Genomic DNA, 22,106 nt, shown 5'->3' with positions numbered 1-22,106 from the left:
GTGAATTCTGTTATATAACTATTTTCAAGTATATTCATAGCTATTCCCAGGAAAGGTTGTCACTCTTCAGTTTGGGTCTAAAATGATCTGCATTCCTTTATGTAATGTAACTCATTAGGCAAAGACCTAAAAATGAAAACTGGAAAATAAGATTGATGTCTGAAAAGAAGTCATTGTAAAAAGATACTGGCTTCACAAATCTGTTTGGTGCGAAGGGAAGCAAATTATTTCAGCTCGTCATGAGATACAAGTATGATGGATAAGATAAGGCTCTTCATTCTGCACAAAGACAGCAGTGTTATCCTTTAAAACAGAGGCTATTTTCAGGGTGCAATGGTAGTGTAGTGGTTCGCATGACACTATCACAGCTCGGACCATTGGAGTTCAGAGTGCAATGGTAGTGTAGTGATTAACATGACACTATCACAGCTCGGACCATTAGATTTCAGAGTTCAATCCCAATGTCTTTGCAAGGAATTTGTATGTCCTCCCATGGAATGTGCAAGTTTCTTCCAAGTGCTCTGGTTTCCTCCCACAGTCCAAAGCTGTACTAATTAGTAGGTTAATTGGTCATTGTACATTTTCCTGTGATTAGCTCAAGGTTAAATTGAGCTCAGGTTACTGGTGGCACAGTAGAAGGGCCAGAAGAGGCTATTCTGCCCTGTATCTCGAAAGGAGTAAACTAAATTATTGCCTCACTCACAGCCTGATTCCTTCTCCTCATCTTGGAAGCGTCCTTATAACTTGCCCAGTGCCTCAACACTGGGACTGAATAACAAGCAAGTTACATGCAACCACATTTAGAGCACGACTAATGTGCAACTGAACAGACTTTATTTCTTACATCCTTCACAGACATGAGGAGTAAAAATCTTTACGTTACGTCTCCATCTAAATGCGCAATTTCCAATCAAAGTAATTTATAATAATTTGTAATAAATTGAATAGTCAATGTAACATAGAAATGCACTCAAATCAGTGTGAGTTTATCAGTCTGATGGCCTGGTGGAAGAAGTTGTCCCAGAGCCTGTTGGACCTGACTGTTATGCTGCGGTACTGTTTCCCGGATAGTAGCAGCTGGAATAATTGTGACTGGGGAGACTCGGGTCCCCAATGATCCTTTGGACCCTTTTCTCACACCTGTCTGTGTAAATGTCCTGTATCATGGGAAGTTCACATCTACAGATGCACTGTGCTGTCCGCACCACTCTCTGCAGAGTCCTGCGATTGAGGGAAGTACAGTTCCCATACCAGGCAGTGATGCAGCCAGTCAGGATGCTCTCAATTGTGCCCCTATAGAAAGTTCATAGGATTTGGGAGCCCATACCAAACTTCTTCAACTGTCTGAGGTGAAAGAGGTACTGTTGTGCCTTTTTTACCACACAGCTGGTGTGTACAGACCACATGAGGTCCTCGATGATGTGTATGCCGAGGAACTTGAAGTTGTTCACTCTCTCAACCCCAGATTCATTGATGTCAATAGGGGTTAGCCCATCTCCATTCCTCCTGTAATCCACAACCAGCAACTTTGATTTTATGACATCGAGGGAGAGGTTGTCTTCTTGACACCACTGTATCAGAGAGGTGACTTCTTCCCTGTAGGCCATCTCATTGTTTAAGATTAGGCCAATCAATGTAGTGTCGTCACCAAATTTAATTAGCAGATTGGAGCTGTGAGTGGTAACACATTCATGGGTATACAGGGAGTAAAGGAGAGGGCTTAGTACACAGCCCTGAGGGGCTCCTGTGTTGAAAGTCAGAGGGGTGGAGGTGAGGGAGTCCACTCTTACAACCTGCCAGCGACCTGACAGGAAGTCCAAGATCCAGCTGCATAAGGCAGGGTCAATGAACAGTTCTAACTTATTCCCAGGTAGTCAGAATCAGAATCAGGTTTAATGCCACTGGCATACGTCATGAAATTTCTTGTCTTTGTGGGTGCAGCATAATGCAATACATAATAAGAGAGAAAAAACATGAATCACAGTCAGTGTATGTGTATATGAGTCTGTGTGTGTGTGTGTGTGTAATAAAATATATGTGTTTAAAATAAAAAAGTTATGAGGTAGTGTTTATGGGTTCAATGTCCATTCAGAAACTGGACGGCAAAGGGGAAGAAGCTGTTCCTGAATCTTTGTGTGCCTTCAGGCTCCTGTATCTCCTTCCTGATGGTAACAATGAGAAGAGGGCATGTCCTGGGTGACGGGGGTCCTTAACGATGGATGCCACCTTTTTGAGGCATCATCCCTTGAAGATGTCCTGGATGCTGGGGGAGGCTCGTGCCCATGATGGAGTTGATAGAGTTTACAACAATTCATCAACACCCATCTTATTGTCATTCTAGGCTTTCTTACGTAGTGCACTGCACTGCTGCAGCAAAGCAACACATTTCACAGCAAATGCCTGTAATGCTGATTCTACAACTCAGCATTATTCACTTTCTTATTTGAACCATTTGTCTTTTTTGCACTTTAGCTGTTTGTCAATCTTTATGTATTGCTCTTCATATATTCTATTGTGTTTCTTCATTTCAGTGTGGTGAGAATGGGTCAAGGGTCAAGGGTGAGTGGTGTGGTCTTCATGTAAATACCTGCAAGACATGAATCTCAGGATAGTGTAAGACCATAAGACCATAGGATATGGGAGTAGAATTAGGCCATTTGGCCCATCGAGTCTTCTCCACCAATTCGTCATGGCTGATCCAATTTTCCTCTCAGCCCCAATCTCCTGCCTTCTCCCCATATCCCTTCATGTCCTGACCAATCAAGAATCTATCTATCTTTGCCTTAAATATACCCAATGACTTGTCCTCCACAGCTGCCTGTGTCGATGAATTACACAGATTCACCACTCTCTGGCTAAAGAGATTGCTCCTCTTCTCCATTCCCAATGGACATCTCTTTATTCTGAGGCTGCACCCTCCAGTACTAGACTCCCCCACCACAGGAAATGTTCTCTCCACATCCACTCTATTAAGCCCTTTTAACAGTTGATAGTTTTCAATGAGATCCCCCGTTATTCTTCAGAATTCCAGTGAATAGAGGCTCAGAGCAATCAAATGCTTCTCATATGATATGCCTTTCAGTCCTGGAATCAGTTTTGAATCCTCACCTGTTTCAGCAGTTAAGGGCACGAAACTGCTCACAATACTCCAAGTGAGGCATCACCAGTGCCTCAAAAGCGTCAACATTACATCCTTGCTTTTATATTCCAGTGTTCTCAAAATGAATACTAATATCATATTTACCTTCCTCAACATGGATTCAACCTGCAAATTAACCTTTAAGAAATCCTACACGAAGACTCCCAAGTTCCTTGGCACCTCGAATTTTTGAATTTTCCCTCCATTTAGAAAATAGTCAACTCTTTTATTTCTTCTACCAAAATAAATGACCATACACTTCCTGACACTGTATTCCACCTGCTGCTTCCTTGCCCATTCTCATCCTGCCCCTCCACATATCTTTATATCGTTCACAAATACTGCCTCAAAGCCATCAATTCTGTCATCTGAGTCATTGACATAAAGCATAAAAAGATACAGTCCCAACACAGACCCCTGTGAAACACCACTAGTCACTGGCAGAAAACCCGAAAAGGCTCCATTTATTCCCATACTTTGTCTCCTGCCAATCAGCCACTGCTTTATCCATGCCAGTATCTTTCCTATAATACCATGGGATCTTAGCATGTTAAGCGGCCTCATGTGTGGTATCTTGTCAAAGGTCTTCTGAAAATCCAAATATGCAACACCACCAATTCCCCTTTGTCTATCCTGCTTGTTATTTCTTCAAAAAATTCTAACACGTTTGTCAGGCAAGATTTTCCCCTTGAGGAAACCATGATGATTACAGGCTATTTTATCATGTGCCTCCAAATACACCAAAACCACATCCTTAGTAATTGACTCCAACATCTTCCCAACCACTAAGGTCAGACTATCTGACCTCTAATTTCCTTTCTTCTGCCTCTCTCCCTTCTTGAAGAGTGGAGTGACATTTGCAATTTTCCAGATGTACGGAACCAAGCCAGAATCTAGTGGTTCTTGAAAGATCATTACTAATGCCTGCTCAATCTCTTCAGCCACCTCTTTCAGAATCCTTGGATGTACATTATCTGGTCCAGATGTTTCTGCTGCCTTCAGACCTTTCAGTTTCCCAAGTACCTTCTTCCTTGTAATGGCAACTTCACTCACTTCTGCCCCCTGACATTCTCGAACTTCAGGCATACTGCTGGTGTCTTCCACAGTGAAGACTGATGCAAAATATTTATTTAATTCATCCACCATTTCCTAGTCCCCCATTGCCACCTCTCCTGCAGCATTTTCCAGAGGTCTGATAGCTACTCCTGCCCCTCTTTTACTCTTTATATATCTAACGATGCTTTTGGTATCCTCTTTAATATTCTTGGCTAGCTTACTTCATATTCCTTCTTTATGACTTTCTTAGTTGCAGTCTGTTGGCTTTTAAATGTCTCCTAATCTGCCAACTTCCCACTACTTTTTGCTCTATTATGTTCTGTCTCTTTGGCTTTTATGTCAGACACTACTGTGTCATCCTGCCTTTAGAATACCATAGAACCATAGAACCATAGAACATTACAGCACAGGAACAGGCCTTTCCACCCTTCTTGGCTGTGTTGAACCATTTTTCTGCCTAGTCCCACTGACCTGCACCTGGACCATATCCCTCCATACACCTTCCATCCATGTACCTGTCCAAGTTTTTCTCATATGTTAAAAGTAAGCCTGCATTTACCACTTCATCTGGCAGCTCATTCCATACTCCCACCACTCTCTGTGTGAAGAAGCCTCCCCTAATATTCCCTGTAAACTTTTTCCCCTTCACCCTTAATCCATGTCCTCTGGTTTTTTTCTCCCCTAGCCTCAGTGGAAAAAGTCTGCTTGCATTCACTCTGTCTATACCCATCATAATTTTATATACCTCTATCAAATCTCCCCTCATTCTTCTACGCTCCAGGGAATAAAGTCCTAACCTTTCTCTGTAACTCAGTTTCTCAAGTCCTGGCAACATCCTTGTAAACCTTCTCTGCACTCTTTCAACCTTATTAATATCCTTCCTGTAATTTGGTGACCAAAACTGCACACAATACTCCAAATTTGGCCTCACCAATGCCGTATACAACCTCATCATAACATTCCAACTCTTATACTCAATACTTTGACTTATAAAGGCCAACGTACCAAAAGATCTCTTCACGACCCTATCTACCTGTGACACCATTTTTAGGGAATTTTGTATCTGTATTCCCAGATCCCTCTGTTCTATTGCACTCCTCAGTGCCCTACCACTTACCTTGTATGTTCTACCTTGGTTTGTCCTTCCAAAGTGCAATACCTCACACTTGTCTGTATTAAAGTCCATCTGCCATTTTTCAGCCCATTTTTCCAGCTGGTCCAAATCCCTTTGCAAGCTTTGAAAACCTTCCTCACTGTCCACTACACCTCCAATCTTTGTATCATCAGCAAATTTGCTGATCCAATTTACCACATTATCATCCAGATCACTGATATAGTTGACAAATAACAATGGACCCAGCACTGATCCCTGTGGCACACCACTAGTCACAGGCCTCCACTCAGAGAAGCAATCCTCCACTACCACTCTCTGGCTTCTCCCATTAAGCCAATGTCTAATCCAATTTACCACCTCTCCATGTATACCTAGCGACTGAACCTTCCTAACTAACCTCCCATGCGGGACCTTGTCAAAGGCCTTACTGAAGTCCATGTAGACAACATCCACTGCCTTCCCTTCATCCACTTTCCTGGTAACCTCCTCGAAAAACTCTAATAGATTTGTTAAACATGACCTACCACACACAAAGCCATGTTGACTGTCCCTAATAAGTCCCTGTCTATCCAAATACTTGTAGATCCTACCTCTTAGTACTCCTTCCAATAATTTACCTACTACTGATGTCAAACTTACCGGCCTATAATTTCCTTGGTTACTTTTAGAGCCTTTTTTAAACAAGGGAACAATATGAGCTATCCTCCAGTCCTCTGGCACCTCACCTGTAGATACTGACATTTAAAATATATCTGCCAGGGCCCCTGCAACTTCAACACTAGTCTCCTTCAAGGTCCACACTGGAGGAACTCAGCAGTTCGGGCAGCATCCGTGGAAAAGATCGGTTAATGTTTCGAGCCTGAACCCTTCGTCAGGACTGTAGAGGGAAGGGCAGAGGCCCTATAAAGAAGGTGGGGGGAGGGTGGGAAGGAGAAGGCTAGTCAGTTCCAGGCGAAAAACCAGTAAGGGGAAAGATAAAGGGGTGGAGGAGGGGAAGCAGGGAGGTGATAGGCAGGAAAGGTGAAGAAAGAATACGGGAAAACACAATGGGTAGTAGAAGGAGGCGGAACCAACAGGGAGGTGGTAGGCAGCTGGGGGACGGGGCAGAGAGACATAGCGATAGGGGAAAGGAGGGGGAGGGAATTACCTGAAGTTGGAGAATTCTATGTTCATACCAAGACCAGCCTTCTCCTTCCCACCCTCCCCCCACCTTCTTTATAGGGCCTCTGCCCCTTCCCTCTACAGTCCTGATGAAGGGTTCTAGCCCGAAACGTCGACCGATCTTTTCCACGGATGCTGCCCGACTTGCTGAGTTCCTCCAGCGTGTTGTGAGTGTTGCTTTGATCCCAGCATCTGCAAATTATTTTGTGCCTCCTTCAAGGTCCGAGGGAATACCCTGTCAGGTCCTGGGGATTTATCTACTCTGATTTGCCTCAAGATAGCAAGCACCTCCTCCTCTTCAATCTGTATAGGCTCCATGACCTCACTACTTATTTGCCTTATTTCCATAGACTCTATGCCAGTTTCCTTAGTAAATACAGACGCAAAAAAAACATTTAAGATCTCCCCCATTTCTTTTGGTTCCATACATAGCTGACCATTCTGATCTTCAAGAGGACCAACTTTATCCCTTACTATCTTTTTACTCTTAATGTACCTGTAGAAGCTCTTTAGATTATTCTTCACCTTGACTGCCAAAGCAACCTCATGTCTTCTTTTAGCCCTCCTGATTTCTTTTTGAAGTATTTTTTTGCATTTTTTATACTCCTCAAGCACTTTATTTGCTCCCTGTTTCCTAAACATGTCATACATCTCTCTCTTCTTCTTTATCAGAGTTCCAGCATCCCTTGAGAACCAAGGTTTCGTATTCTTTTTCATTTTGCCTTTAATCCTGACAGGAACATATAAACTCTGCACTCTCAAAATTTCTCCTTTGAAGGCCTCCCACTTACCAATTACATCCTTGCCAGAGAACAACCTGTCCCAATCCACGCTTTTTAAATCCTTTCTCATTTCTTCAAATTTGGCCTTTTTCCAGTTTAGAACCTCAACCCTAGGACGAGATCTATCTTTATCCTTGATCAAGTTGAAACTAATGGTGTTATGATCACTAGAACCAAAGTGTTCCCCTACACAACAACACACATAAAAGTTGCTGGTGAACGTAGCAGGCCAAGCAGCACCTCTTCCTAGAGCTGCTGCCTGGCCTGCTGCGTTCACCAGCAACTTTTATGTGTGTTGCTTGAATTTCCAGCATCTGCAGAATTCCTGTTGTTTGTGTTCCCCTACACACACTTCCGTCACCTGTCCTAACTTGTTTCCTAATCGGAGATCTAATATTGCATCCTCTCTAGTTGGTACCTCTATATATTGATTTAGAAAACTTTCCTGAACACATTTTACAAACCCTAACCCGTCTAGACCTTTAACAGTAAGGGAGTCCCAATCAATATGTGGAAAATTAAAATCTCCTACTGTCACAACTTTATGTTTCCTGCAGTTGTCTGCTATCTCTCAGCAGATTTGCTCCTTCAATTCTCGCTGACTATTGGGTGGTCTATAATACAACCCCACCAATGTGGCCATACCTTTCCCGTTTCTCAGCTCCACCCAAATGGCCTCGGTAGACAAGCCCTCTAATCTGTCCTGCCTGAGCACTGCTGTAACATTTTCCCTGACTAGCAATGCTGCCCCCCCCCCCCCACCTTTCATTCCTCTGCCTCTATCACATCTGAAACATCGGAACCCTGGAACATTAAGCTGCCAGCCCTGCCCCTCCTGCAGCCAAGTTTCACTAATGGCTATAATTTCATAATTCCATGTGTCAATCCATGCCTTCAACTCATCAGCCTTCCCCACAATACTCCTTGCATTGAAATAGACACACCTCAGAAGATTATTACCACCACACACAACCTTCTATTTGTGACTTTGCAAGAACTATTAACATCATTTATTTTCACCCCCACTCCACTATCTGCTCTGGCACTTTGGTTCCCATCCCCCTGTAAATCTAGTTTAAACCCTCCCCAATAGCACTAACAAACCTCCCTGCAAGGATATTGGTCCCCTTGTAGTTCAGGTGTAACCCGTCTCTCTTGTACACGTCCCACCTGCCCCAGAAGAGGTCCCAATGATCCTGAAATCTGAAACCCTGCCCCCTACACCAGTTCCTCAGCCATGTGTTCATCTGCCAGAGCATCCTATTCTTACACTCACTGGCACGTGGCATGGGTAGCAATCCTGAGATTACCACCCTCGAGGTCCTGCTTTTTAACGTTCTACCAAGCTCTCTATACTCACTCTTCAGGACCTCCTCACTCTTTCTTCCTACGTCATCGGTATCGATGTGTACCATGACATCTGGCTGATCACTCTCCCACTTCAGAATGCTGTGCATGCGATCAGAGACATCCCTGACCCTGGCACCCGGGAGGCAACAAACCATCCTGGATTCTCTGTCACGACCGCAGAACCTCTTGTCTGTATCTCTAACTATCGAGTACCCTATCACTACCGCTCTCTTCTTCTTCCACCCTCCTTTCTGCACTGCAGAACCAGACTCAGTGCCAGAGATCTGGCTGCTGCAGCTTGTCCCAGGTAAGTCATCCCCCCAACAGTACCCAAATCGGTATACTTGTTGTTGAGGGGAATGGCCACAGGGGAACCCAGCTCTGCCTGCCCTTTCCCCTTCTCTTGCCTGACAGTAATCCAATTACCTGTGTGCTGCTCCTTTGGCATAACTACCTCCCTGAAGCTACTATCTATAAACACCTCATTCTCCCGAATGATCCAGAGGTCATCCAGCTCCTGCTCCAATTCCCTAATGCAGTATGTTAGGAGCTGCAGCTGGATGCACTTCTTGCAGGCGTCGTCAGGGGCACCGGAGGTCTCCCTGACTTCCCAGATCCTGCAAGAGGAGCATTCCAACACCCTGCCTAGCTTCTCTCTACCCTAAACAAAGAAAACAAAACTTACCGGAACCTACCCTCGCCTCTGCCTGTTCATGCTGAAGCCTGTTGAGCCAAAGCCATCCCACTCTGCTCCCTCTCACTCCATTGCCCGCTGTATATGATGGTCTTTTTTTTTAGACCTTTGGTGCTCTATGTCACGCACCTGCGTAGTCTAGTCTCTATTCCCCAAGCAGTGTTGAAAAAATTACTTCTCTCCAAGATTCCTTTACTCCTTCACTCTCAGCCTTTTGCTCCGATTTAAAAAAATTATTCCTCTTTGGAACGTATCCATCCTGCACCTTATAAATTGCTCCCAGAAAGTCCAGCCATTGCTGTTCTGCCATCATCCCTGCTAGTGTCACTTTCCAATCAATTTTGGGAGGCTCCTCTTCCATACCTCTGTAATTCCCTTTATCTCACTGTAATACCGATATATCCGACTTTAGCTGCTGCCTCTCAAATTGCAGGGTGAATTCATTCAATTTATGATTATTGTCCCCTTTACCTTAATCTCTCTAATCAATTCTGGTGCATTGCACAACACCCAATCCAAAATAACTGGTCCCCTAATGGGCTCAACCACAAGCTGCTACAAAAAACCATTTTGTTAGCATTTAATAAATTCCCCCTCTTAGGATGCAGCATCTTCCCAATTACCTGCATGTTGAAATCCCCCATGACTATTGTAACATTGCCCTTTTGAAATTCTTTTTCTATCTCCTGTTGTAATTTGTAGCCCTCATCTTTACTAGTGTTTGGGGTTCTGTATATAATTCCTATCAGGGTCATTTTACCCTTGTAGTTTCTTAGCTCCATCCACAATGATTCTGATCCTATGTCACCTCTTTCTAAGAATTTGATTTCATTTTTTACCAACAGAGCCTCGTTACCCTCTCTGCCTACTTGCCTATCCTTTGGATACAATGTGTATCCTTAGAGTTTAAGCTCTCAGTTATAATATTCTTTCAGCCATGATTCAGTGATGCCCACAACGTCATACATGCCAATTTATAACTGTGCTACAAGTTCATCTACCTTAATCCATATACTGTATGTATTCAAATATGCAGTCTAATATGAGGTGGCACTGTAGTGTAGTGGTTAGCACAAAACTGTATATCACAGGCAATCCAGGTTGAATGCCCTCCATTGCCTGTAAGGTGTTTGTATGTTCTCCCCGTGACGACGTGGGTGTCCTCTGGATGGTCCAGCTTTCTCCCACAGTCTGCTTGTTAGGTTAATTGGTCATTGTAAATTGTCCTACGATTAGGCTGGGGTTAAATCCAGAGATTGCTTGACCGCATGCTCGAAGGGCCAGAAAGGCACGTTCCATACTGTGTCTCAATTAATAAACAACAGCTTCAGTTCTGTATTCATCACCTTTTTCAATTTTGTCCACCTTTTATATTGCAACTCTTCCTGTTCACGAAAATTTTACCCTATCATCAGCCTGTCTTTGCTAACAGTCTCACTACACACTGCCTCTGTTTGCAAGCCAACTACCATCCTCAGCCCTATCACTCCAGTTCCCATTCCCCTGCCAAATTAGTTTAAACCCGCCTGAACAACTCTAGCAAACTTGCCCACAGAGATAGTGGTCCCCCTCGGGTTCAGGTGTAACCCCTCCCTTTTTTACAGGTCATACCTCCCCCAAAAGAGGTCCCAATGATCCAGAAATCTGAACCACTGTCTCCTGCATCAGTTCCTCAGCCACACATTTATCTGCCAAATTCTCCTATTCTTACCCTCACTGGTGCATGGCACAGATAGCAATCCTGAGATTACTACCATGGAGGTCCTGCTTTTCAACTTTCTACCTAGCTCTCTAAAATCTCTCTTCAAGACCTCCTCACCTTTCCTGCCTATGTCATTGGTGCCAATATGTACCAAGACTTCTCACTGCTCACCCTCCCCCTTTTGGAACATCAAGGACCCGATCCGAGATGTCCCTGACCCTGGCACCTGGGAGGCAACCATCTGGATGTCTCTACGCATCCACGGGATCTCATCTCTATTCCTCTAACTATGGAATCTCCTGTCACTACTGCAGACCTCTTCACATTTCTTCTTTTCTGAATTGCAGCGCCTGAGATCCAGTCAACGTAGCCCCTTTGGTAAACAGTATCCAAAAAGGTATACTTACTATTGAGGGGAATGGCCACAGGCTGCCCTTTTTCCTTTCTTCTGCTGATGGAAATCTTGGGGTGACTACTACCCTGTAGCTCCTATCTATCACTTCCTCCATCTCCCGGATGAGCCAAAGTTCACTGAGCGGCAGCTCCAGTTCCTTAACACGTTCTCTGAGGAGCTGCAGATGTGGCTATCTGGGAGGCTGTAGACCTCCTAGAAATCCCATGTCTCACACAAAGGACACAACACAGTCCCTGGAGCTACTCTAACTGGAGAAGAACGCAAAAGAAGACATTTACCAGATACTTTACCTCACCCAAGACTGATCTCTCCTAAGCCTGATGAACCAAGGCCACTCCAACACTGGCCCTCTCACACAATGGCCACTCCACTTTCCATTGCCTTACTTTTATTCACCTTTTCTAATGAAGCACAACCTCTATTATTGTTCAATCATGGACCTTTGTGAAGTTGCTGTCTCTTCTCATGCTCTCTTTCTCTGATTGGATTCAGTCCAAACTCTGAAAACTACCATGAAGCGCTGCATTTTAAAATTTTCAATTGTGGATCTGCCTGAAGTCGTCACTTTTTCTCATGCTCCTATTCATTGATTGGGTGCAGTTCAATCTCCCATATGAATCGTACTTTGATAATAAATTTAACTTTAACTTTGAGTCTGCCAATCTCTCCACTTCAAAGTGAGGTCTGGGATAGTGGGGTGACCTCTGAATTTTGTATTATGTTTTACTATGATGCAGTGGGCAGGCTTGGTAGACCAGAGCACAGTGACACTGACCATAGTCCCCTGGAACTCTCAAGAAAAAAGCCGTGTAAGCCCACTATTGTCAACCAACAATCCAGAGAGCTAACTGAACTGTTACTTAAGAATCAGCAATGGTTAGTTGCAGTATCTTATTCCCATATTATTACTGAAGCGTACAATAGCATATTGTACACAATATGTCTGCAGGCTATTTCCAGCCTCCCTATATTGCTACTTATTCTAATTAAATTTTAATTTTGCAAGCCTGCTGATGTCTGAGAAGTGAAAATAAGTGGAATGCATCATGTGAACAAGGAACTCCTTTGCACCCTGTAATCTATGACAATACACTAACCCAATGTAATCTGATGCCTTAACTAGATCTGGTTCCAGGGTGTCAAGTGCACTAGGCCACAGAATGAGGGCCAGGTATGTTGACAAGCTGGTTCTCCAGTCCACTTCCGATTCTCACTTTTTGGAGATTGCTGGTTGGTTGATACAGGTCATGCATGATCTCATGTGTTTTCTGATCAGCACAGGGAAGTATGTTGATACTGGGACTTCGGAGATATTCTGGCACTACATGTAGTGCGGTTAAATCCCATTAGCAATTGAATCTGGTTTTTTTCAGAATTAAAACTAAATTCAATCATTGTCATCAGTGACTTGTTTCGGTGAGAGGGCTCAAGATTTTAAAAAAGCTTGGGTCCTTTTGGAACTTCTCATCAGGTTTCAATCATTGCGAGCAGTTGCTTATTTTGGTGAGCCAGCGCAAAATTTAAAAAAGAGCTCAGGGCTTTTTGGGACTTTTGACGACCTTAAATCATGATGATTTACTGCATTAGGCAACTGGTAAAGGCCAATAAAAAGAAGTCTAGTTTAGTCATAGTTATACTTTATCGATCCCGGGGGAAATTGTTTTTCATTACAGCGGTTTTCGTTTAAGTGGAGAGGCCATTGTGGGAGTGGTTATAGTGTGAACGGGACAGTGTTAGAGTGGTTAACCTGAGGCTTCAACTCAAGAGGCTTAGGTGAGGAAAGGTGAAGGCCCTAGGTAAGTTTCTAGTAGGTTTCTTTCTTTTTTTGTCAATTAGTGCACAGCTAGTTCAGTGAGAATGGGCTTAGAATCAGTGGCGTGTTCTTCATGCTAGATGTGGGAATTCCGGGCTCCCTGATAAGTACATCTTCACAAGATGCACCCAGCTGTAGCTCCTTAAAAATTGTGTTCGGGAACTGGAGCTGCAGCTTGATAACCTTTGGCTCATACAGGAAAGCAAGGAGGTGTTAGATAAGAAGCTACATGGAGGTTGCAGGAAGCAGGTACCTGGTGACTGTCAGGAGAGGGAAAGGGAATAAACAGTTAGTACAGAGTACCCCTGTGGCAATCCCCCTCAATAATAAGTATACCGATTTGGGGGTGGGGGGGAGTTGAGCTATAAGGGGAAAGCTACAGCAAACAGGTCTCTGGAACTCAAACTAACACTGTGGCTCAGAAGGGAAGGTGGGCGGGGAAGAAGAGGATTACAGTGGTTATAGGGGTCCAGTAGTTAGAGGAGCAGACAGGAAAGTCTGTGGAGATCACAGAGACACCTTGATGGTATGTTGCTTCTCAGGTGCCAGGGTTAGGGATGTCTTGGGTTAGATCTACACCATTCTGGAGGGGAGAGTGAGCAGACAGAAGTCATGGTATATATCAGTACCAATGGCTTAAGAAGGAAAAGTGATAAGGTCCTGAAGAGAGTATATATGGAGCTATATGAAAGCTAAAAGGACTTCAAGAGTAGTAGTCTCTGGATGGCTGCCTGTACCACATGCCAGTGAGGGTACGAATGGGATAATTTCAAAGTTGAATGCTTGGCAGAGAAGTTAGTGCAGAGGGGCATGTTTTCAGGTCTGTAGATAATTGGATCTTTGCTCGGGAAGGTATGACCCATATAGTAAGGACAGGTTACACCTGAACTTGAGGGGAACCAATATCCTTGCAGGCAGGTTTGCTAGAGTAGTTCGGGAGGGTTGGGCAGAGGCATGGAACCGGAATGGTAGGGCAGAGGATGGGGCAGTTGCTATGCAAGTAGATGCAGTATGTAGTGAGACTCTGAACAAGATTAGGCAGTTGATAGGGCAAAATTACAGTTAATGGGATGTGTTAAAGTGTGTATTTAAAAAAAAATAGTAGGGGAGGGTTCCACAGTTTGGAAAATTGACGATAAAGTAAAAGGGAAGGAGAGTGCAAGAGAGGCTAGGAAAGTTGCCAAAATAAATAAAAAGGCAAAAAGTTTAGAAACTGATAAGAATCTAACTTCCAGAAACGTGAGAGCAAAATTGAAAAGGGTGATGAACACAGGACTGAAGGCATTTGAATGCATGCAGTATATGGAAAAAAGGTAGATGATCTTGTAGTGCTGGTAAAGACTGGCAGGTATGATGTTGTAGGTATCATTGAGTTGCGGATGAAAGGAGATCACAGTGGGGAGTTTAACATCCAAAGATGCACATTGCACTGGAAGGACAGGCAGCTAGGAAGTGAGGGTGTGGTGGCTCTGATGGTAAAAAATAGTCATAGTCATAGTCATACTTTATTGATCCCGGGGGAAATTGGTTAAATGAAATCAAATCCTGAGGAAAAGGTGACATGGGATTGGAAGCTGTAGAATCCTTGTGGGTAGAGTTAAGAAACTGAAAAGGTAAAAAGACCCTGATAGGAGTTGCTTACGGGCCTCCAAACAGTAGACAGGAAGTGGGCTACAAATTAGAACTGGAAATTGGAAAGGCATGTGAAAAGGGCAATGTTACAATAGTCAAAGGGGATTTCAATATGCAGGTAGATTGGAAGATCAAGTTGGTGCTGTATCCCGAGGGAAGGAATTTGTAGAATGCCTATGAGATGGGTCTTTAGAGCAGCTTGTGATTGAGCCCACAAGAGTAAAGGAAATTCTGGATTGGTTGTTATGTATAGAAACATGGAAACATAGAAAACCTACAGCACAATACAGGCCCTTTGGCCCAAAAAGCCGTGCCGAACATGCCCTTACCTTAGAAATTATTTGGGATTACCCATAGCCCTTTATTTTTCTAAGCTCCATGTACCTATCCAGGAGTCTCTCGAAAGACCCTATTATATCCGCCTCCAACACCATCGCTGGCAGCCCATTCCAATGAACCAGATTTAGTTAAGGAGTTTAAGGTAAAGGAACCCTTAAGAGCCTGTGATCATAATATTATAGAATACACACTGCAGCTTGAGAGGGAGAAGCTTAAATCAGATGTATTGGTATTAAAGTGGAGTAAAGGGAATTAAGGAGGCATGAGAGAGGAGTTGGCCAAAGTTGATTGGAAGGGGACACGATCAGGGATGACAGCAGAACAACAATTACTGGAGTTCCTGGGAACAACTGGGAAGGCACAGGATAGATTCATCGCTAAACCAAAGTATTCTAAAGGCAGGATAAGGCAATCGTAACTGACAAGGGAAGCATAAAAGCAAAAAGAGAGGGCATATAGTAGAGCAAAATTAGTAGAAAGCTAGAGGATTGGGAAAATTTTAAAAATCTACAGAAGGCAACTAGGAAAGCAATAAGGAGAGTAAAGATGAAATATGAAGGTAAGCTAACCAATAATATCAAAGAGGATACCAAAAGATGTTTCAGATATATAAAGAGTAAAAATGAAGCATGAGTAGATATCAGACTGCTGGAAAATGACACTGAAGAGGTAGTAATGGGGGACAAAGAAACGGTGGACAAAACCTGACGAAGGGTCTCAGCCTGAAACGTCGACTGCACCTCTTCCTACAGATGCTGCCTGGCCTGCTGCGTTCACCAGCAACTTTGATAGGTGTTGTTTACTTGTTTTTCAGAAGGCCTTTGACAAGGTGGCACACATGAGGCTGCTAATCAAGGTAGGAGCCCATGGATAGAAGATTGGCTGACTAGCATGAGGCAAAGAATGGGAATAAAGAATGGGCCTTTTCTAGGTGGCTGCAGATAGCTAGTGGTGTCCTGCAAGTGTCGGTGTTGGCACTGCTTTTTTTCACATTATATGTCAACGATTTGGATGATGGAGTTGATAACTTTGTGGCCAAGTTTGTGGACAATAGAAAGACAGGTGGAGGGGGAGGTAACGTTAATGAAGCAGGGGATTTGCAGAAGAACTTAGACAGATTAGAAGAAGTGACAGATGGAATACAGTGTAGGGAAGTGTACGGTCATGCACTTTAGTAGAAAGAATAAGGGCATAGACTATTTTCTAAATGGAGAGCAATCCTCGTGCAGGATTCCCTATAGGCTAACTTGCAGGCTGAGTCAGTGGTAATGAAGGCAAAAGCAATGTTAGCATGAATATCAAGAGGACCACAATAAAAAAGCAAGGATGTAGTACTGAGGCTTTATAAGCCATTGGTCAGGCCGCACTTGGAGTATTATCAGCAGTTTTGGTCCTCTTATCTAGGAAACGGCATTGGAGAGGGCCCAGAGGAAGTTCACAAAAATGATCCCAGGAAGGAAAGGGCTAAGATATGAGGACTATTTGATGGCTTTGGGCCACTTAGAACAGAGATGAGGAGGAATTTTATTAGTCTGAGGGTGGTGAATCCATGGAATTCATTGCCTCAGACACTGGATGCCATGTCATGGGTTATATTTAAAGTGGAGGTTCATAGGCCCTTGATTAGTTAGGGTGTCAATCGTTATGTGGAGAAGTCAGAAGAATGGGCTTGAGAGGAATAATAATTCAGCAGTGTTGGACTAGCAGGGGAGACTCGATGGGCCGAATGGTCTAATTCTGTTCCCATGTCTTATGGTCTTAAGTCTTAAATTCTAAGGCTATAGTATCACCATTTTCAATTATCCGATCCTTGCTGAGGTCATGAACTGCACATCCATACCAACAAAGGTACAGAGATGTAACATGTTCAGAATCTGTCTCTTACAAATGTCCCTTCTAACCTATATGAAAATACATTGCCACTGTTTTGGAAGGAACAATGCAAGATAACACAGCTATCTGTCATTAAGTTCTCTATTCTCCCATCCATTCCCTACTACGTTCGTGCAGAGTTGTGCGACTGTCATAGGCTGACTTCATAATTGTTCATTCAGAATACACTTCCTTGGTTCCAACCATTCCTTGCAACTGTTAGGAAATATTCCACTTCACAACATTTGGCACTTCTGTGTATTTTAGTTCTCCATAACTGCTGGTGACATCAGTCTTCATTGTTAGTGTTGCTGGGGAACAGAGATGCTTGGAAGGGCTCACTGTCAATCACCCGTGCACACTGTTCCCCAGGGTAGGAAAGTCAAACATCAGAGAGAATGCTTTTATGGTTTCATGGGGCTGGTGAGTTCAAAGGCAGCAGAAACTGGTGGGGGCTGAACTGCCTGCTCGTGGAAGAAGGGAGTTCGATGGAGCTGAGACTATTAAACAGACATATGAATATGCAGAGAATGGTGAGGTATGGATGGTACACAGGAGGAGGAGATGCAGTGAAAATTGACATCAAGATCAGCACAACACTATGTGGGCTAAATGGTCTGTCCAGAGCTGTTCTAAGCTCTGTGACCATGACTGACCTTTTATCTTCAATACTACAGTCCTGATCCCATCACAAGCCACTTGATGCCTCTGTCTAGAAATCTACCCTCAAATTTATTCAGAGCTCTACAGCCCTCCGGTAAAAAAAATTCCACATGTTCCCCAACCTCTGGCTGAAGGAATTTCTCCACAGTTTAATCCTAAATATCTTGCTCCATACCCTGAGGCTGTCTCTAATATCTATTGTTCTTCCAACATGGCAATTCCACGTCAGGACAGTGACTTGCAAAAGAACACTCCATGTAACATAGAAGCACGAGAGACAGCAGATGCTGGAGACCCTGGAGCATCAAACAATCTGAATTTGTAGGATTGAACTTGTAGGTCACGCAGCATACCTGAGAGGGGAGGGAATTAATGGTCCGTCAGTGTTTAGCTGAGGCCCTTCATCTGGACTGAAAAGGCGGAGGCAAAGCGCTGCAGATGATGGAATCTGACAGCAAAGGAAGGTAGTCCATGGAATCAAATAAGGGAGATGGGGAGAGGAAGATACCCACCTCAGTCACTTTTTTCCACTGCATACTTCTTTCTTCAAGCTGCAGTATGATCCACCGAATGCCTTCAAATTTTTGTTTGTTACCCCTCCAAACATGCTGCAATTGTTGACATTTTCCCACAGTGCATAAAGCCCCGAGATATATTTTAATCCCATTCTCATGCAGCCTTTTATTCTGCCCTCAGGTTGAAGAAACTGCTTGAACAGGAGAAGTGCTACCAAGCCCGGAAGGAGAAGGAGAACAGCCGACGGCTGGGCCGGGTGCGAGAGGAGCTGCTGAAGCTGAAGTCATTCGCACTAATGCTGGTGGACGAGCGGCAGATTCACATTGAGCAGCTCGGCCAACAAGCCCAGAAGGTGCAGGAGCTCGTGCACAAGCTCCGGGAGGAGGAAGAGAGAGTCCGTAGCAGTGACGATAGAGCCAGAGAGGAGGCGCAAAAGGTATTCCAGCTGGAAGCGGAACTCGAGCACAAATCTGCCAAGTCCGTGCAAGAGCTCGACGAGATGACAGCTAAACTGGCGAACCAAGAGGCCCAGAACCGCCAGCTGCGGCAGAAGCTGTCGACTCTGGCCCATCGGTTCGAGGAGCTGGAGGAAGCCAACAAGAGTCTCCAGAAAGCAGAGGAAGAGCTGCAGGAGCTGCGGGACAAAATCAGGCAGGGGGAGTGTGGCAACTCCAGCCTCATGTCCGAGGTGGAGAGCCTGCGCAAGCAGCTGCTGGAGATGGAGGGGAAGGACGAGGAGATCACCAAGGCCGAGGATCAGGGCAGGGAGCTGAAGAAGAAACTGCAGCAAGAAGAGCTCCACAGCAGCAGCTTGAGGCTGGAGGTGGAGAAACTCCAGAAGAGAATGGTGGAGCTAGAAAAGCTGGAAGGTGCTTTCAACAAGAGCAAATCCGAATGCTCCCAGCTGCACAACAGCCTGGACAAAGAGAAGGCTCTGAGCAAAGACCTGTTCAACGAGCTGGAAGCAGTAAAGGCTCGCGTGAAGGAGCTGGAGTCCTCCGAGACCAGGCTGGGAAAGAGTGAATTCAACTTGAAAGATGATCTGACGAAGCTGAAGTCCTTCACAGTGATGCTGGTGGACCAGAGGAGAGGGGTGGCCGAGAAGCTGAACCAAGAAGAGCAAAAAGTCAACGAGCTCAACAATAAGCTCAAGGAGGAGCAGAGCAAGACCACTGAGGTAACGGAGAAGCTGATAGAAGAGAGCAAAAAACTCCTCAAACTGAAGTCAGAGATGGAGGAGAAGGTGTCCAGCTTGCTCACTGAGAAGGAGGAACTGGCGATGAAGCTCAAGAGTGAGGAGCAAAGGTCCAGTGAGCTGAGCCAGCACCTCGGCTTGCTGAAGAAGAGGCTCGATGAGGACGAGAGCGACGCTCTGAGAAGTCGGGCCACCCCGGAGGCTGAGCGACTGGCTGAGGAAGCCCAGTCCGACAGCCCCAAGCTGAGGGAGCTGACGCTGGAGGTGGAGCACCTGAGGTGCCGGCTACAGCAGCTGGAGGTGGTGGAGGGTGACCTGATGAAGACGGAGGACGAGTTCGACCAGCTGGAGCAGCGGTACAGGAGCGAGCGGGACAAGGCCAATCAACTGAGCCAGCAGCTGGAGGAGATGCGGCAGCTGGCCAGCCGCAGCGAGCAGGGAGAGGGCGGCGGTGCCAGGGAGGCTGAGGCGCGGGGGAGGCTGCGGCTGGAGGAGGCCCGGAGCCGGGAGCTGGCGGCCGAGGTGAGGGCGCTCAAGGAGAAGATCCACGAGCTGATGCAGAAGGAAGATCAGCTGTCGCAGCTGCAGGCCGAGTACTCACGGCTGCAGCGGCGCTGCCAGCAGGAGGAGGACCGCAACAAGGACATGGGCATGGAGGTGGTCAGCCTGGCCCGCGAGCTGGAGCTCTCCAAGCGCTGCAGCCGCGCCCTCCGGCCCAGCATGGACGGACGGCGCATGCTGGAGGTGCCGCTCGCCTCCACTGCCGTGCAGACGGACGGCGCGCTGGCCGACCAGGACGACCGCAATGCCACGGCCGTCTTCATCCGCCAGTCGGTGCAGGAGGAGAACCATCTGATGAGCCACCTGCGTCAAGGCAGCCTGCGGAGGCCGCCCGCTGTCCTTGAGCGCTACCCGCCAGCTGCTGGCGAGCCAGGCCTGCGCCGCTCCTGGGTCCCCTGGGCCAAGCGGCGGGAGGTGGGCACAAGCCCCGGCAAGCCACTGCTCGTGTCCAGCAAGCAAGGGCAGCCGCTCCACATCAGAGTGACGCCCGAGCAGTGCGGCAGCACGGCCACCCTGGAGATCACCAGCCCAGCGGCCGACGACTTCTTCTCCAGCAGCGCCGTCATCCCCACGCTAGGCCCTCACAAACCCCGCATCACCATCATCCCTGTGCCCAAGGCCTCCGAAGGCCTCCTCTCACCCGAGCGCCCGGCCTCGCCCGTCACCATCACCACCTTCTCCCGGCCTGGTTCGCCGCCAGGGTGCCCTCACCCTCAGCCAGCCTCCCCCGAAGCCCATCAGTCGCCCATCCAGATCGTGACGGTGAGCACGGCCCCCGGCTGCGAGCCAGCCCCAGGCCCCGAGCCGCAGGAGGTGCAGGTGGGCCGAGCCGTGTTCAGAATGGGCCCGGACAAGCAGCAGCAACAGCAGGGAGCTGGCCGAAGGTATGGCCCCAAGGCCAACATCATCACCACCGAGGACAACAAGATCCACATCCACCTGGGCACCCAATACAAGCGGCCGGCCAGCGGCAGCTGCCCCGAGCCCAGCGCTCCGCTCATCACAGTGCGGCCGCTGGCCGTGCCCGCCGACAGCAAGGAAGGGTCAGGCACCGTGCTCCGCTCACCCCGCCACTACGCCCCACCCAAGGGCTCTCCCAGCAAGATGACCAGCAGCATCATCATCACCCCAGCCAGCACGTCGCCCACTAGGACCACGCCGGCACTGGTGAGTGACACAGCCCCGGTCTCAACAGGGTACTCATTCATTACTGTCACCTCCCCTTGTGGGATGTGCAGGCAGATCTCTCTATACATTCAGGCAGGAAAAAGAAAAGCAGTAAGAGTACAACGTTAGAGCAGCAAAATGCAGTTTGGATCAACAAATAAAATGCAAGTCTCAAGGCAGTGTTGCTGTAGCTGGAAATGAAGGAGCAGCAGCTGATGTAAATCTTAAGTAGCCCACTAGCTCTGACCAAAGGTCTAAATGTCAAGTCTCTTTCTTCTTCCACAGGGTCTGCACGACCTGCTGCGTTTTTCCAACATTTTCTGTATTACATATCGAATGTACCCAAGGCATTGGGTTATGTTTAAGCCAGAGGCTGATAGATTCTTGATTAGTCAGAGCATGAAGGGATACGGGGAGAAGGCAGGAGATTGGGGCTGAGAGGGAAAGTAAATCACCCATGGAACAGACTCGATGGGCCAAATGGCCTAATTTGCTCCTTTATCTTACAGTCTTTTACTTCATTAGGATTGACTAATTTTCTGTAATAAATAGATTGGTGGACTCTCAGGCATTGTGCTTCCAAATGTGGATTGCAATTGATGTAATAGCGTTGATCAATGCGTTCCTTCATAGTGTGGAATCCTTGGTTGTGGTGTGACTGCTAACGAGTGTCCATAAAGGGCACCTCTTGCCCTACCCAGTAGCCAAGTGCCATGAGTTTAGGTAAGAAATAGGTTCCAAAATAGATGTTACTTGACCCCAGGCATATAGAAGTGGTTGATTCTTAAATAGTCTCACAGGGCAGCCAATATCATAGAATCACACAAACTGCACATAAACAGGCCCTTCAGCCCATCATGACCAGGCTGACTATCAAGTACCCATCTAGCTAATCCCATTTGCCAGCACTTGGTCTGTAGTCTTCTATGCCTTTG

The 22,106-nt window shown here is 46.1% G+C and overlaps 1 protein-coding gene across 5 annotated transcripts in view; it reads left to right on the top strand.

Moving 5' to 3' along the window:
* Nucleotides 1-22,106, top strand: part of LOC140201569 (filamin-A-interacting protein 1-like) — a 359,890-nt gene that overhangs the window by 301,816 nt on the left and 35,968 nt on the right. For all 5 annotated transcript variants that reach the window (XM_072265860.1, XM_072265859.1, XM_072265861.1 and 2 more), the window contains one exon: nt 18,429-21,171. In XM_072265860.1, coding sequence (XP_072121961.1) covers nt 18,429-21,171 — 2,743 coding nt within the window. The remainder of the gene's footprint in view (nt 1-18,428; nt 21,172-22,106) is intronic.

Source organism: Mobula birostris, chromosome 8, assembly GCF_030028105.1.
Source record: "Mobula birostris isolate sMobBir1 chromosome 8, sMobBir1.hap1, whole genome shotgun sequence".
NCBI lineage: Eukaryota > Metazoa > Chordata > Chondrichthyes > Myliobatiformes > Myliobatidae > Mobula > Mobula birostris.
Note: the sequence above shows the minus strand (reverse complement) of the source record. Positions and strands in the feature narration are given on the sequence as shown.